The following is a 15,217-nucleotide window of genomic DNA, read 5'->3' on the forward strand; positions in this document are numbered from 1 at the left end:
TACAGCACCAGCCTGTCTAGCCTCTGTGCCAGTCAGAGTCTTTCTTCCCTCCTTTTGGATAACATATTTCCAGCCATCAGCTGGTTTCTTCTCCAGAGTCCCAGTAGCCTGACAGTCTTCCTTTGTTTGAACCTGTATTTGTTATCTTCCATCGAAGCTTTCTGCTGACTGGATCCACAATCTTGGTGTTCTCTTCTCAAGATGTTTCTATTATTTTTTTGTTCCATATGGATATACTGAGAATTTTCCAAACATTGAAACTCTAGTTTCTCTTAAAATTTTTATTTATTTATTTTTATTTTATGCATATGAGTATATTATCTCCCTTGAATGTAAGTACGTACGTGTCATACAATACCTGTGGAGGCCTGAAGAGGGCTTCAGATCCCCTGGAACTGGAGTTGCAGACTGCGGCTGACTGCCATGTGGGTTCTGGGAATTGAACCCGGGTTCTCTGCAAGAGTAGCCAGTACTCTTAACGACGTGGAACTATCTCTCCAGCTCCTAGTTTCTTTCTTTCTTTCTTTTTTTTTTTTTTTCCGGCTACACAATTCTTTTTCAATTTATTGCTCTTCAGTTACTTTTTACTATAAATAACCAGGAGTAAACAGACTGTGCCTTTAATTCTTTGCTTAGAAATGTCCTTGGCTCCATATGTGGTCTATTGCTCACAAGTTGTTATGTTTGGATCTGGAAGGTTCTCCCATAGGCTCTTTTGAGCACTTGCTTCCTAGATGTGGAGACTTTGGGAGGTAGGGCATGGCTGGTATGAGTTGGCCACTGGAGGCAGGGCTTTGAAGACCGTACCTGCTCCCGGGTGTGGAGCTGAAACTGTGAGCCAAAATAAACCATTTGCCATCACTATGTTTATATCAGGGACTTTGTTACAGTGAAGAAACAGTAACTAATGCGTAAGTTCTCATTTCACCTGTTTTCTGTCATCTTTCAAAAGGGAGCACCTTTCTTTCAGTTTCTAATAATATGCTCCTGTTTGTATCCTACCCATCAGAAGCACCTTCATTCACACATGTGAGTTGTGTGTGACGAGCTTTCGGCTCATGTTAACATGTTTGGTTTCTGAGAGGATAGAAACTTTCTCTAGAGCTTTTCTATTTCTTTCCTAGGCCCTGACTAGGATCTCCACTACCAATATGTTTCCACCAACAATCTCTCCAAGGCATTTCAGGCTTTTCTACTGCACATCTCTGTAAACTCTTCCGGCCTTTGTCCACTCAGTTCCCAAACCTGCATTTTCAGATGTTCTCTTCTAGTGGTAAAACCTTTATTTACTTCCTAGGCGTGCTGAAACAAAGTATCCTCAGCTGCACACCTAGAATATATAAGTTCATTATTCACTGTAGTAGGGTCTGGAAGCCCAAGACCAAGGTATTGAGAGGACTAGTTCTGAGGGAGGTGAAGGAGCCTCTGTTATTTACCAGTGTTCTTGCCTCTGGTGACTTTTGGCAGTCCATGGCATTCTTTGGCAAATATGGGAATCACAAAGATTTCTGCTTTCACTGTCACACTCCTTATGTTTCCATATCTTCCTTCTGTGTTAGTCTGTCTTTTAGGAATATTCTATTGGGCACAGATCCACCATAATAATCTTATTGTAACTGGATTATCTGTGCAAAGATGAGGTACAGGGGAGTTGGGCATTTAGGATGCATTTTTGGCAAACATGCCATTTAATTCATGCTGGAAATGAAGTAGTAAACAATCTAACTTCAGTCTTGGTGACCACGAATTGACACCATGGAATGAAGAAAGACAAAAAATAAAAATGGAAAAAAATCCAGCAGGATTTCAGGCAGGACTGAATGCGCAAAATCATGTGTAGATGGAATGTAGAAAATGAACGTAAGGGGGAGAGGTAGATGGTAATAAAGAGTAGGCTCTATCCAAACAGATATGGTGGAGAGCCCAGGCAAAGGGCAGATAGTCTAAGAGGAAGAAACAGATGGTATACGGCTGAGGAGAAGCTGGCTTGGAGGGATCATAAGAGAACCAGAGGGCTGGGATGGCTGAAGTTAAGTGGAGAAAAAAAGGCCATTTTAAATGAAGAAAGATAGGATAAACAAGGAAAACGATTGCCTGTGGAACATGTAGGCTAGGGTAATTAGGTTCTGCTTTATTTTTAATTACATTGCACATCCATTAGATATTTTTTGTAGTAAAGTATGCATAATGTAAGATTTATGACCTTAACCATTTTTGTGTACAGCTCAATGGTATTAAACTCACTCATGTTGCTTGGCTACTGTCACTGTCAACCATCTGTCCACAAAACTCTTCTCATCTTGCAAGACTGAACCTCTGTACTCATTAAGCACAAATTCTCTGAGCAGTGATAAGAGGCAGTTTACATTTTTAAAATGTGACTCTAGGGGCTGGCAGGATGGTTCATAGGGAGCTTGCTGTGCAAGCAAAATGACCTGAGTTTGAGTTCTTAGCACCCATGTAAAAAGCTTGTCATGGGTGCTTGTGTGGGCCTGTAACCCCAGTATTGTTGGGGTAGAGACGGTTGGATACAGAGAACTTTACTGGCCAGCCATCCTAGTCAAAATGGTGAGTTTCCAGTTCAGTGAGAGACTTTGTCTCAGGACAGTAAGGTGGAGAGCAGTAGAGGAGGACTCTTGAGGCTCCTGTTCTGGCTTCCATATGTGTGTGCAAAGGCACATGCAAGCATACAGTCACATGCATGTGTCCCCCCTCCACCCCCCACAAATATGACTTCATTTTTAAAATATAGAGAAAATGTTGCTAGGTCAAAATAGAAACACTAACAGGAAACCTATGAGGAAAAATTACAGAAGGTAGATGATTGTCGGTGAACTACAGTGTTAGCAGAGGGGGAACTGGATGTGGATTTTTGTCAGGAAGTCAGACAGGATACGGTGATGCATTAGAATAAGGGTGGGGGAGGACTGTGCTCTCTTTCAGATGTGCTTAGTCTACATTGCCTCTTTAACATCCAGGTGGAGATGTCAGTTGGGTGTCTAAGATCAGAGCTCAGGAAAAAAGTCACTGTGTATTGTCATGGGAAAGTGGGTAGTATTTAAAACCATGGGAGTGGATGGGATGGTTGAAGGGGTAATTTAGAGAAGAGCTCAGGCATAGTTTCTGCAACATGCTCCTCTTTCAGAGGAAAAGGGCCCAGTGCATCTCTTAGCCACGGTTGCTTAGGGAGCCTGGTGCTACACGAACTTGGGTCTCTCTCTCTCTCTCTCTCTCTCTCTCTCTCACACACACACACACATACACACACAGAGAGAGAGAGAACCAAATTTCTTTTTAATACTTATTTTTTTAAGAGAACAAAATAATTTACTTCGAAATACTGATTTTAAATCCCATTATAACTGGTGTTAGCCTTGTTGTCCTGGGTTGTAGCAGAGGACCTGTAGGCTCCCCTGCTAGTTTATGTCTATATCTAAGATGAGTGTAGGATAGAGGGGATATGACAGAAGTGAGGAGAAACTTGATAATTTGAAGCTATTCAATACTTCTTATACTTAGGAGCACTTCATGTAAATATGATTAATATGTATTTAAGGAAAGAGGAGATAAATATTTCATTGTAAAACAGTTTTGATGGGCTGTGGCTAAGGCTCAGCAGGTACTTTCCCGCAAGCATGACTTGAGTTCAGATCCCCAAAACTCACATAAAAAGCCACACTCAGTGCTCCCATGCAGAGATAGGGGACAGAGACAACTCTCTGGAAACTCATGGGCCAGCTAGTCTGGCTAACCCCTGGTGAAACAAGAAACAGGGTGGAAGGTAAGGACTGACACCCTCTGTCTCCACATACATGCTGTGGCATGTATGTATCTGTACCCCCCCCCCCAAATAAACTTTGACTATCTCTTGTAAACATCCATTTAAATTTTCCCTGTCATAAGATATAGCATATTTATTTTCACAGGTCAATCACTATTGATTGATTCATCATGAAGGATTCAGAGGAGGTCCAAAATGTTGGAAAAACTATATAACTTTTATGCATATGATATTTTCTCAGTTCAAGTAAAAAAATTCATTTTTCAAAATGATATTTGAATTTTAATACTTTATCATTCCCAAATGTATTTTTTGAAATGCCAAAACCATAGCTTGATAAAGTCATGCTTTTTTGAATCTTTGTTCTGTTTTTCTGTTGGTCATTAGGTCCTGGGTCCTGACCTCTTGGATAGTATTCTAAGTAACGAATCATGGAAACATTGAATACCATCACACTTGTTTTTTGATTCTTTTTAGTAGTCTGATGAGGTTAACTAATTAGTTGGATTATTTGGAAATCTCTTACCCTTTGTTGGAGAAAATAAATCTGTTTTTGCCCATGTTCCTCTTTGCCATACTCAAGCATCTGGGGAATGGAAATAAGGAAGCAGTGAGCTTCTTAGAAAAACGGTAGATGAATGAAACAGGAACTGCAACATTAGCGAAAATAGAACAGGAACTGTTGCTCTTGTGTATTATTGCTGTTGTTCATTTTTTCTCCTTTGCTAGGAGACCTGTTCTGATGATGTGTGTAGTGCTCACCACACTTCCCAGCTTTGGCTTCTCTATAGCTATGACTGAGGTATGGACTTTTGATTTCTTCTAATGAAAGATTTTGATATTTTAAGATGTCCTGTTATTGAAATTCAAGAGAGTAGTATGCCAAAAACATTTTTTTAAAGATTTATTGATTTTTATTTTATGCATATGTGTGTTTGTCTGCATGTATGTATGTGCACCATGTGCATGCCTGGTGCCCACACAGAGGCCAGAAGAGGGCATTGGTTCCCCTGGACCTGGAGTGAGTGCAGGGAACTGAACTGGAGTCTTCTGCAAGACCAGAAAATGCTGTTAACTGCTAATCCACCTCTCTAGCTTCTAATGCAAAAACATTTTGTAACATTTATTTAATGGACCAATCTTCTTCTGAAATTGAGGGGAAAGTAGCATTCAATTAAAATTCAACCTATTACATTTTTACTTTAGAGTGTTACTTCAAAGTCTGAAAAGATAAAGAATTTCTGCCAATCTATACTGTTACATAGTTATCATTGATAAGTTATCCATTGATAAATACTTTGCATGTGTTAACTATTTGAAAATAACCTTATGATTTGATGAAATATGGCTTCAGAAGGACTTCAATGGGCAACCAGTCCACATGGCAGGACTATTGTAGGCAAAGTTCACAGGCTATAACTTTATTTTCAAAGGAAGTCAGGGGCCACTACTCTACTCATTGCACAACTTGCAAAGTTTTAGGGAACAGGATCACAGTAGCTCAAAGTTTCCAGGAACTCTAAAACTTCAGTTTGTTAAAAAAAATATTTTATTTATTATTTTCATTTTATGTGTATGAGTGTATTGCCTGCATGTAGGTAGGTGCATTCATGTCCTGCAATGTCCGCAGAGGTCAGAAGAAGGTGTCCAATCCCCTGGAACTGGAGTTATGGATAGTTGTTAGCCAGCATGTGGGTGCTGGGACTTGAATCCGGGTCCTCTGCAAGAGTAGCCAGTGCTCTTAACCACTGAGCCATCTCTGCAGTCCCTAAAACTCCAGTCTCTGCAATGATGGTATGTTTGGAATTTGATATAGCCTCTTTGGTTGTTTTCTAAGAAGTCTCACGCATTGTGTAATTTTCCTTTCTCTTTTTATTAAATTGTCATTGAAGTGTAACACATGTACATAAAAGTGCTCAAAGCATAGATGTAGAGTATCAATAGAGAACCATAAAGCAGACTCCAGTGCAAACACCACTCAGGTCGAGAAGTGCAGCATAGCACCTGCATCCCATGCTCTTTGCAGTGACCCCTTTTCTTTACTCCCCTGAAAGGTAACTTTGACTTTGACTTCTATGACAATGTAGTTTACTTATTTTTAATTTTCTACTAGGGAAAATCAAGTTATAGACTATATATATTATTTACATAATGTCCAGTTATCTTCTATTTTATTCAAAAGTGCAAGTGAGGATAATTCATGTTTTGTATATAGCTATTGGCCATCCATTTCTACTGCTGTTTCCTCAACTATTTCATTTTGGAAGCTGCTATAATTTATTTATTTATTTGTTACATGGTGCTGGAGATTGAACCATCATGCATGCCAAGCACATGCTTTACCCCCGAGGTATACCTTTTGCTTAACACTGCTTTTATGTTCCAGTTCTACAGTTTCATTCTGCTGTTGTTGCAGTGTGCGATTGAACCCAGAACCTCACACACACTAGGCAAGCACTCTACAACTGAGCTACACCCAAAGCCCTATCAATTCTATTTTCGAAGACAGTTTCAGCTGTTTCTAGTTTGCACGAATGTTGTTGAGAACATGCCTGAACACTTTTGCTATACCAGTGTGCATGTATTTCAGCTGATTAAATACATAGACATAAGCAGAATTGATGGGTCACGTGATATTCAAATATTCAGTGTAACAGATTACATCGAACAACTTTCCAGGAAGACTATACTGATTTCTGTAGTGTAGAATTCAGTAACAGAGAATGAATGCCTCGAGACTTCAACATTTTTACCAGCACTTGCACTGAAAAATCTTTTTATTTTAACGATTCTGATGGCTATATTTTTGAATCTCATTATATTTTTAAATTCATTTTTCTCCAAATTAATGAGGCAAATTAATGATAATCATTTCATCTTTGCTTACTTTTCAAAAATTAATTTAAGAGTGTTACACATTCAGATTACAGTGTATGTATTCAAACAGATCTTCATACTCTGACACCTTCACATTTTTATTGGTGTCTTTTGATGAACAGATTTTTTTTTTTTTTGCTTAAAATAGTCTGATTTACCAACTTTTTTTAATGGAAAATTCTTCTGGTTCGTTTGCTGAAAAGATTGGTAAATCAAAGCCTCAAAGTCCTGAAGCTCTTTTCCCATGTCTTGTTTGGAAACTGCGTTAAAGTTCCCCTCCTCCTTTGATTATTAGTCCAGTCAACTCTAATGGATTTGTTATATCATGGAGGGAGGGTCAAGTTGTATTTTTTCCAGTGAGCAGAGCACCATTTAGTAAAACATCTGCTCTTCCCGGCCTTCAACATGGTCTTGTCTTTGTTATAAGCTGGGCGTAGGTGTGTATGGTCTGTCCATGGGCTTTTCTGTTTTGTCACACTGCCTCGTTTTCTAGCATGGTTTATAGGCTATTGAAAGAATTCAGAATAAGGAAAGCAAACTAATGTGCCTAAATGGTTTCCTGAAAACAGGTTCAAAAGAACATCAATGGTTCTGCTACTTTATTGCCCGAGTCCCTGCCTGACCTGCCGGTGTCTCTGGTTCTGTTGTCCTTGATCCTGGTTGATATTATTGAAAAACTCAGGATATACCCTCTGAGAGGGGGGCAAAAGAGTAAGTATTCTTTTATTTTCTTCTTTTTTTTAAAAAATCTTATTTGTTTTTGTTTTTGTTGTTGTTTTGAGACAGAGTCTTCCTGTAGCCCCAGCTGACCTGGAACTCTCTATGTAGACCAGGTTGGCCTCGATCTCACAGAACTCTACCTGCCTCTGCCTCCCAAGTGCTGGGATTAAAGGGGTGTACCACCACCCTTGGCCCCCAAAGAGTAAGTATCTTTTTAAATATGAATGCTTTAAAAGTTTTGATATATCTTTTACCTTTAAGTTTCTCTGTTGTTGAATGAAATATTTAAAGATAGTTTTTCTTAGGAATAACATTACTTATAGAAAATTGAAATTGAAGATACTTAAACATAAATATTTTAAACGTATTTTGATGCCAGTTATATTTACAAAGTAACAAGTATTTTAAGGCCAATAACTTTAAAAAATAGTTATTTTTATTTTATGTGTATGAGTGTCTTGCCTGATTGTAGTATGTACACACATGCATGCAAAGTCCACAGAGGCTGGAGGAGGGCATCAGATACTCTGGAACTGGAGTAAAGACAGTTGTGAGCCACCATGTGGGTGCTGGGAACTGAACCCAGATTATTTGCAAGAGCAGTGACTGCACTGAGCCATCTCTCTAACCCAGAGGACAATAAACTTCAATATTTATCTCAGCAAGAAAATTACTTAAGTATACTAATGACACATTCTAGAATCTTTAAGTCCTTAAGTTTAGATGAATAAAATAGTTTTGAGCCTGGTTTGGTGGCACATACCTGTAATCTCAGCTGAGGTAGGAGATCGAATGTTAGAGGCCAGCCTAGGCTACATAGCCAGATCCTATCTCTAACAAGCAAACAACAAAAAAGACGTTTGTTTAGATATATTTGCTCCAAGAATTAGTATAATTACCATACACTGTACTTGTGTCGTCTTAGAGACTTGCATATTTTTAATTACAGATTATTAAAAAGATCAAAGTTCACATTAATAAAACTGAGACAAGGCATGTTCTGACCAGGCGATATGTTGAAGTATAGGCAGGACTTTAAAATGCATTTCATTAATGAATATTTTCTATGTTCAGCCATAAATTCTTTCAACTTTTATTTAGTTTCATGCACTAGTGTGTGCTTCATTTGTAACTCGGACTCTGTATCTCATGGCCAAGACTTTGCTGTGTTTGTGTTTGTAATGGACGAGTATTGAGAGATCACTTCGCAATAGGTGGATAGGGTAGTGTTTCACATGGGTAAGTACTAGAGCTAACCCATCATTTATGGACCACATACCACCACTTTAGAGTCACTCTTTCTCTGCAAATTGAAAGGAAAACTGCACCATAGGCCACTGGGAAAGCCGAGTCTCATTTCACACTTTATTCTTGGGTAGAAGATGATGGACTGGAATACCATTCAGGTGACGGGTACATGACAGACCTGGGCTACCTGCCAAGGGAAGAGCACTCCCAAGTTCCATCTGCCCTCCAGAATCAAGTGTGTTTGTTTTAAACTGGGCAGATTTGGGAATTTCCAAACTTTTTGTCCCATCTCTAGGCTCGTTAAGGGTGGCTCTGTTCTCGAGAACTCTGTATTTTACATATTAATGTAAACTTTCTGTCCAAATGAAAAATTCTCTTTTTATTTTTTAAAAAATGCATTATTGCCGGACGTGGTGGCACACGCCTTTAATCCCAGCACTTGGGAGGTGGAGGTAGGCAGATCTTTGTGAGTTCACGGCCAGCCTGGTCTACATAGTGAGTTCAAGGACAGCTGTGGCTACAGGGAGACCTTATCTCAAAAAGACCAAAAAAAAAAAAGAAAGAAAGGGTTTCAAAGAAGTCAGTCATAGGAAAAAGATGAGCACAGTACATGACTACTTCTTAGTTGAAAAGTCTCCTTCTTGAGCTTATTTATGCCCAAGCTTAGGAGGGTTGATTAATACACAGTTTAATACTTTCACTGTTGAATAGAATCACACTTTAAAAATAATGTTATATTATTCAATTTGCATACAAACTTTAAAAATAATGTTACATTATTCTTGTGTATAAACTGTGGACTAAAATACACCCTCGTTTTAACTTGTATATTAGTACAATAAATTCTGTGACTTTTGAGTCCACAGTGTATTCTCAGCTATCCCCTGGAACTTTCTACTCAAACATATTGGTTATATAAATCATTTTAAAATATGTTATTTATTTCTATTTTATGTGTATGAGTGTATTGCCTGCGTGTATGGAAGTGCACCTGTGTTGTACAGTACCTGCAGAGGTCAGGAGAGTGCATCAGATTCCCTGGCACTGGAATTACAGATGGTTATTAGCTGCCATCTCTGCAAGAACAACTAATGCTCTTAACCTCTTAGCCATCTCTCCAGCCCCTATAAATTAATTTTTAAGACAGTTCACCTGTCAGAGTCTTCTTTCCTTGGCCACCCGAGAGCTTGGATTATAGGTGTGCACAACCGCACTTGGCAAATCTGGTTGTAAACAAATATGCTCTAAATATAGTGTCACTCTGAGTGGAACTTCAGAATCAACTTTAGATGGGGTAGTGATGGATGAGGGATGGATGGAATTTCGAAGATCTGATTCCTTTGAGAAAGTTTAAGAAAAAATGAGCCTGTCTGTGCTCTGTCCAGAGTGTTTGAAATGCATGCGTAGCTATTAGCTCGTTAGCTTGGACTTCATCGTAGATAAACTGAAGTTATCTAAAATGCTTTGGGTTGTGGACACTTGTAACAGCCTTCATCATCTTAATTCCAAGCTAAAAGCTTGTGTAGCCTTTTCTTTTCCAATTATTTAAATAAACGTTATTGTATTTTTTGAAATACGCTTAACCAAGGAACTCTATTAGCTTCCAATTTCCAGTAGAAATACTGAAGTATCTGATGATTGTGATGCCGTAGATCCTGAGTGTATCATTTTGTGAGCACTGAAGCCCTAAAGGAGCAGTTTGTTGGTGCATGAGTCCCTGAGGCATGATAATTTCCTAGATAGACGTAGCCTCTAATACCTATCCCCAGCTACGACAGCAGATGACAAGAACACAACAGACAGCTTAAATATCTCTTCTATTCCTACCGACCTGTGAGTACAAATGTGGGAACTTTAACATTTCCACCTGAATCTCGTCAGTGAGTCCCCTACTAATGACTGGACTTCTATCGCCTCATCCTCTGCCATCTTGCTCTAGCTTCTATTTTAAAGCAGGTTCACATTGGGTGCTTTCATTTGTTGGACCGAACAGTTGAATACCTTGCACTCCGGTTTTGTTTTCCATTGTCAAAACCCGAGTCCTGCTGAGTCTCCCAGGCTCTTGTTTGTTCATTCAGCTATGTGCGGTTGCCTACCATGCCTGGTGAGTCTCTGCTCCAAACACAATTAGCCCTGGCCTTAGTTCTTTGGAATATAACCTAGTGTTCTTTCTGTGCTTTAAATGGACTTTATCTTTTTTTTCTGTCAGCTAGAATATCAACTTCCTTACACTGAATTCTACTTTCCTAGAGAGATCCCAAACAAAAGATTCGAAGCTTTGTTTGGAAAGGCCACCTTTTAGTTCCAGAATATACAGGTACAAGCATGTTGCCTGGACTTCAGGGATTTCAAGTAATGTCTATTCTTCTCCACTGGACACCACCCTGTTCCCTCCTATTCATAGACCTGAGACCGAGTTTAAGTAGAGCTAAGAAATTCCTTTTGAGGTAATGGATATTCAGTGCCTTTTTTTTTTTTTGATGTGTATGAGTGTATTGCCTGCATGTATGTGAGTGCGCCTGTGCTGTGCAGTGCCGTGGAGGTCAGAAGAGGGCTTCCTATTCCCCTGGGATTGGAGTTAAGGACGGTTTGTAGCTACCATGTGGGTGCTGGGAATTGAACCCGGGTCTTCTGCAAGAGCAGTCAGTGCTCTTAATCACTGAGCCATCTCTCCAGGCCCCGTCAGTGCCTGAATCTTAATGATGCCCAACACTTGATTCCTTTCCCTGCCACCATGATTCCTCAACCCCAAGAAACCAGATGCAGACACTCACACATGACAATATCCATGCCTAGGGTAGGAGTTTGAAGTCCATCTGCAGGACTCACTGTGGTAGTGCTTGTTGCCTAGTTTAGATCCCTTGTTACAAAATGTAAGAGTACATTGTTCAAATTCCTTGGTGCCAATTTGTAGAGTATTATACATAGCAAAGGAAAACTAATTTTGTCTAAGGTATTGGAGGCCTGGAATTTTCAGGAGTTTGTAGGTGGACACATAGAGGAAAATTTCTCCTCTGAAGGAAACTTGGGTCTCAGGGAAGTCAAGTGCATATGTAACCCATGGGCGTTCCTGGGAAATAAAAGTAACTTGATTAGATTTCACGGTGTCATCAGTCAGCAAACCTATTGCTGGAATGGAAACTACCTTCTTAAAAACCAGCTACAACTTCTTTGTCAGTTTGTCACTTTGGAAACCTGAAAAGTTGTGTCAGGACCTATTAAGGAAACTTTGGGAGAGAGAGGGCTTGGGGAATGAAGGGGGAGTTAAACTGAGCTAGAGGTGCCGAGTCCTCCTTCAGTCAGAGAAGTACGATTTTTCTTTGGGAATTCTGTGACATGATTTTTTTCCTGGAGAAAAAAAAGATACTTTTCTGCCCCAAACTTGAAGACCTGGAATTGAGGAGCTCATGGAGAGCTGTAGACAGTGCCTATTTCTGGGACAGAGATGGCCTGCCTCTCCCTAGGCCCAGCACCCTGGGAGACATGGCTGTGAAGCATCTGAAGGCAGGAGACCTCATCCAAAGCCCTTCAGTTCCTGAATCTCTGGTCGATACAGTGTCTAAGACTAGCAGGTCCATCCTGATGGGGTACACACAGGGTAGGGGCATGATGTCCTTGAAAACCATGTAACTTCTTCATTATGGCATTTTGAATCCTTTAATTTTTCATGTTTTATTTTTCCAAAAGAATATATATTGATTTAAGAAAATTGTAAAATAGAGATTTCAAATAGGAAATGACAAACAACTATAACTCTATAAGCTTGATTCATAACTGATAGCATCTTGCTACTAAGGAAACTTACTTTGCAACTCTTCCCTGTTGTGTCTGGTGGGTTTCATTCTTGTTTTATCATCTTTTACTTTATCATTAGAAAAGATTTCCTGATTAATTTATTTTTATTTTATGTGTATGAATGTTTTTCCTGTATGTATGGAAGTACACTATGTGTGTGCAGTGCCCTCAGAGGCAGAAGAGGGTGTTAAATTCCCTGGAACTGGAGTTATAAAGACTGTTAGCCACCATGTGGGTGCTAGGAACTAATCCCGTGTCCTCTGCAAGAGCAGCCAGTGCTCTTAACTGCTGAGCTCTCTCTCCAGCCCAGACTACTACCTTACTTTTATTGGTCAAATACTATTACGTTATATTAATAAATCATGATGTATTTAGCTAATCTATTGTTAGACAGCTATATTTGTTCTTTTAAACAATCTGTTATGGGCTGTTAGAGGACAAGGGTATTACTGGAATGAGTCAGGCAATGTGTTTTTGAGTTAGGAAGGAAGAGACACATTAAGGTCAAAGCACATGTATCATACCATGCAGTTGGTCTATTTTAAAAGGTCCCTGCATTGTGTATGAGATTTAGAAGCCACTCAGCCAGGTGACTAGTCAAACAGAAGCTGGGGATGGAGAGAGTTAATCACGTCTGGACTAGAGCCGAACAATATCAGGACGATGGCAGCAGAGCGTCCTCAGAAGACCTGGAATATCTGCTCAGGCACAGACTCCTTGGCAACGGAGCTGCCAGAAGACAGTGACTACTATAGGCTGTCTTTCCATGCAGGGAATACAGAAGGGGGTCAGAAGGGGATGGTGTGGCAATGGTTGTTGAGCTACGTTAAAACCTTCTGCATAGCCAGAGAGGGCTTGCTGGGGATGAGGTCAGCAGGTTATTTGAGTAGAAAACCTCAGTGCTCTGTAGAAGTGCCAGGTTCTATGATGTTGGTAGGGTCAGGTTTTCAAATAAATCTGCTCACAGGGGCCCAAGTCCAGTTCGTTCTGTGCTATCTCTTCAGCTTACAGTCCTGGGCCAAGCAGGGCAGGGATCTCAGTAGCACAGTTATTTTAAATGCACCCATACAGAATTTCTGGCTCAATGTTCATATAAGATTTGAAGCCTTTTGATATGTGTTATCAAACTGCTTATCTCTAAAGAACGCTCTAACTCAGTCCCTAAACAGTGGGGTGAGCACATTCCTACTTCTCAACCTTGCCATTTAGCCTATTTTCTTTCTGCTAATTACACAGGCAAAATAACATCTTATTACTATCATAATTTGCTTATTTTTTTTAAAAAAAGCAAAGCAGTAGTTGTGTTTACTGTTTTCTCACAAATTTATTGGTAATTTTAATTAAATGTAAGATATTAATGTCTTTGATCTTTTTCTTTTTAACTATGTAGCTATAAGTTCTGTGAATGTTAAGTGAGTTAAATTTTGCCTGCCGCAGATACAGCATATATTTCAGAATTATTGTTTTTCAGTTTTGCTCCAGTGGTTTTGATGTAAAGAACTTTTCCTAGTTTCAGCTATCTATTTTCCCTTGGTTTGGCTTTATGCTTAACAGTCTGGTTTTTATGGTGAGTGGAAATTATTTATCAATTATTTTCTCAAATAGGACCCACCTGTGAACCTAGCACTCTGTAGGCTGAGACAAGAAAATCCCGAGTTCTAGGCCAATGTAGGCTACATAGCAAGACCCTGTTTCAAAAGTAAACAAAACCAAACAAGAAAAAAGGTTGAATTTATATAGGTTACAAATTTGTTCATCCGTAAATAACCAAGTTAAGACAACACATTAATTTTCTTGACTTAATAAAGGTTTTATTTATTTTATTTAATTTTTTATTTACATGTATGTGTGAGAGTCTGCCATGTGTGTGGATACTTGTGGATGCCAGAAGGCAGAATCATATCCTCTGCAGCTGGAATTACAAGCAGTTGTGAGCCACCCGACATGGGTGCTGGGAACTCAACCAGGTTCTCTGGAAGAGCAACAAGAGCTTGTAACTGCTGACTCATCTCTGTAGTCCTTGACAAAGGTTTTAGACTCCCGCTTCTGTTGTATTTCCACTTTTCTGATGGTTCAGATCTTTGGCACCCATGTAGAAAAGCTGGGTGTGGCGGGGCATGTACCTGTAATACCAGTGCAGTAGGGGTGGAGACAGGACAGTCACTGCGATTTGTTGGCTTCCAGCTTTGCTCCAGTTTCAGTGAGAGACCCTGTGTCAGGGGAGTAAAGTCGGGAATAATAGAGCAGGACACTGGATGTCCTCCTGTGGCCTCTGCACATGGAGTGTGCATCACATACTTTGTGCATACATTACATACACACACATACATATACCACATACATGTACCACATCCACACATAAAAGTTAAAGCACTTAAAGGTGTGCATTGAAGATGTCAGTGATAAACACACCCTCCTAATGACTAAACTAGAAATTTTGGATGGGACTTGGGTGTATGTAAATTGTTGAACAGAAAACCTGTGGATGAACCTCATGGTGTGTCTCAAGTTAAAAGCAGCGGTACTTATTCTCAGCTGTATATTAGAATCAATAAGAGGATCTTACTTGTTGAAACCTAGACTCTATCCTCAGATTATTAAATCATATTTTGGAGAGAAGGACTCGGGCACTGGGGAATTTTTTTCAGAGGTTATAAATCATTTTATTAGTGTTCTCACATGACACTAGTAATTTTTGAAACTTCCCAGGTAATTTGCAATTGTGAAATAAGCGGGACTAGGGAGAAATAAAGCAGGTGCAATTCAGTACACAATGCCCCCATTTTTTCATGAGAT

The 15,217-nt window shown here is 39.6% G+C and overlaps 1 protein-coding gene across 1 annotated transcript in view; it reads left to right on the forward strand.

The window, feature by feature from the left end:
* The window catches only part of Tmem236 (transmembrane protein 236), a 41,039-nt gene that overhangs the window by 11,625 nt on the left and 14,197 nt on the right, over positions 1-15,217 (forward strand). The window contains exons 2-3 of the mRNA XM_008824105.1: positions 4,511-4,583; positions 7,228-7,369. Of these exons, the coding sequence (XP_008822327.1) occupies positions 4,511-4,583; positions 7,228-7,369 (215 nt within the window). The remainder of the gene's footprint in view (positions 1-4,510; positions 4,584-7,227; positions 7,370-15,217) is intronic.

Source organism: Nannospalax galili, unplaced genomic scaffold (genome assembly GCF_000622305.1).
Source record: "Nannospalax galili isolate Female #2095 unplaced genomic scaffold, S.galili_v1.0 scaffold1569, whole genome shotgun sequence".
NCBI classification, from domain to species: domain Eukaryota; kingdom Metazoa; phylum Chordata; class Mammalia; order Rodentia; family Spalacidae; genus Nannospalax; species Nannospalax galili.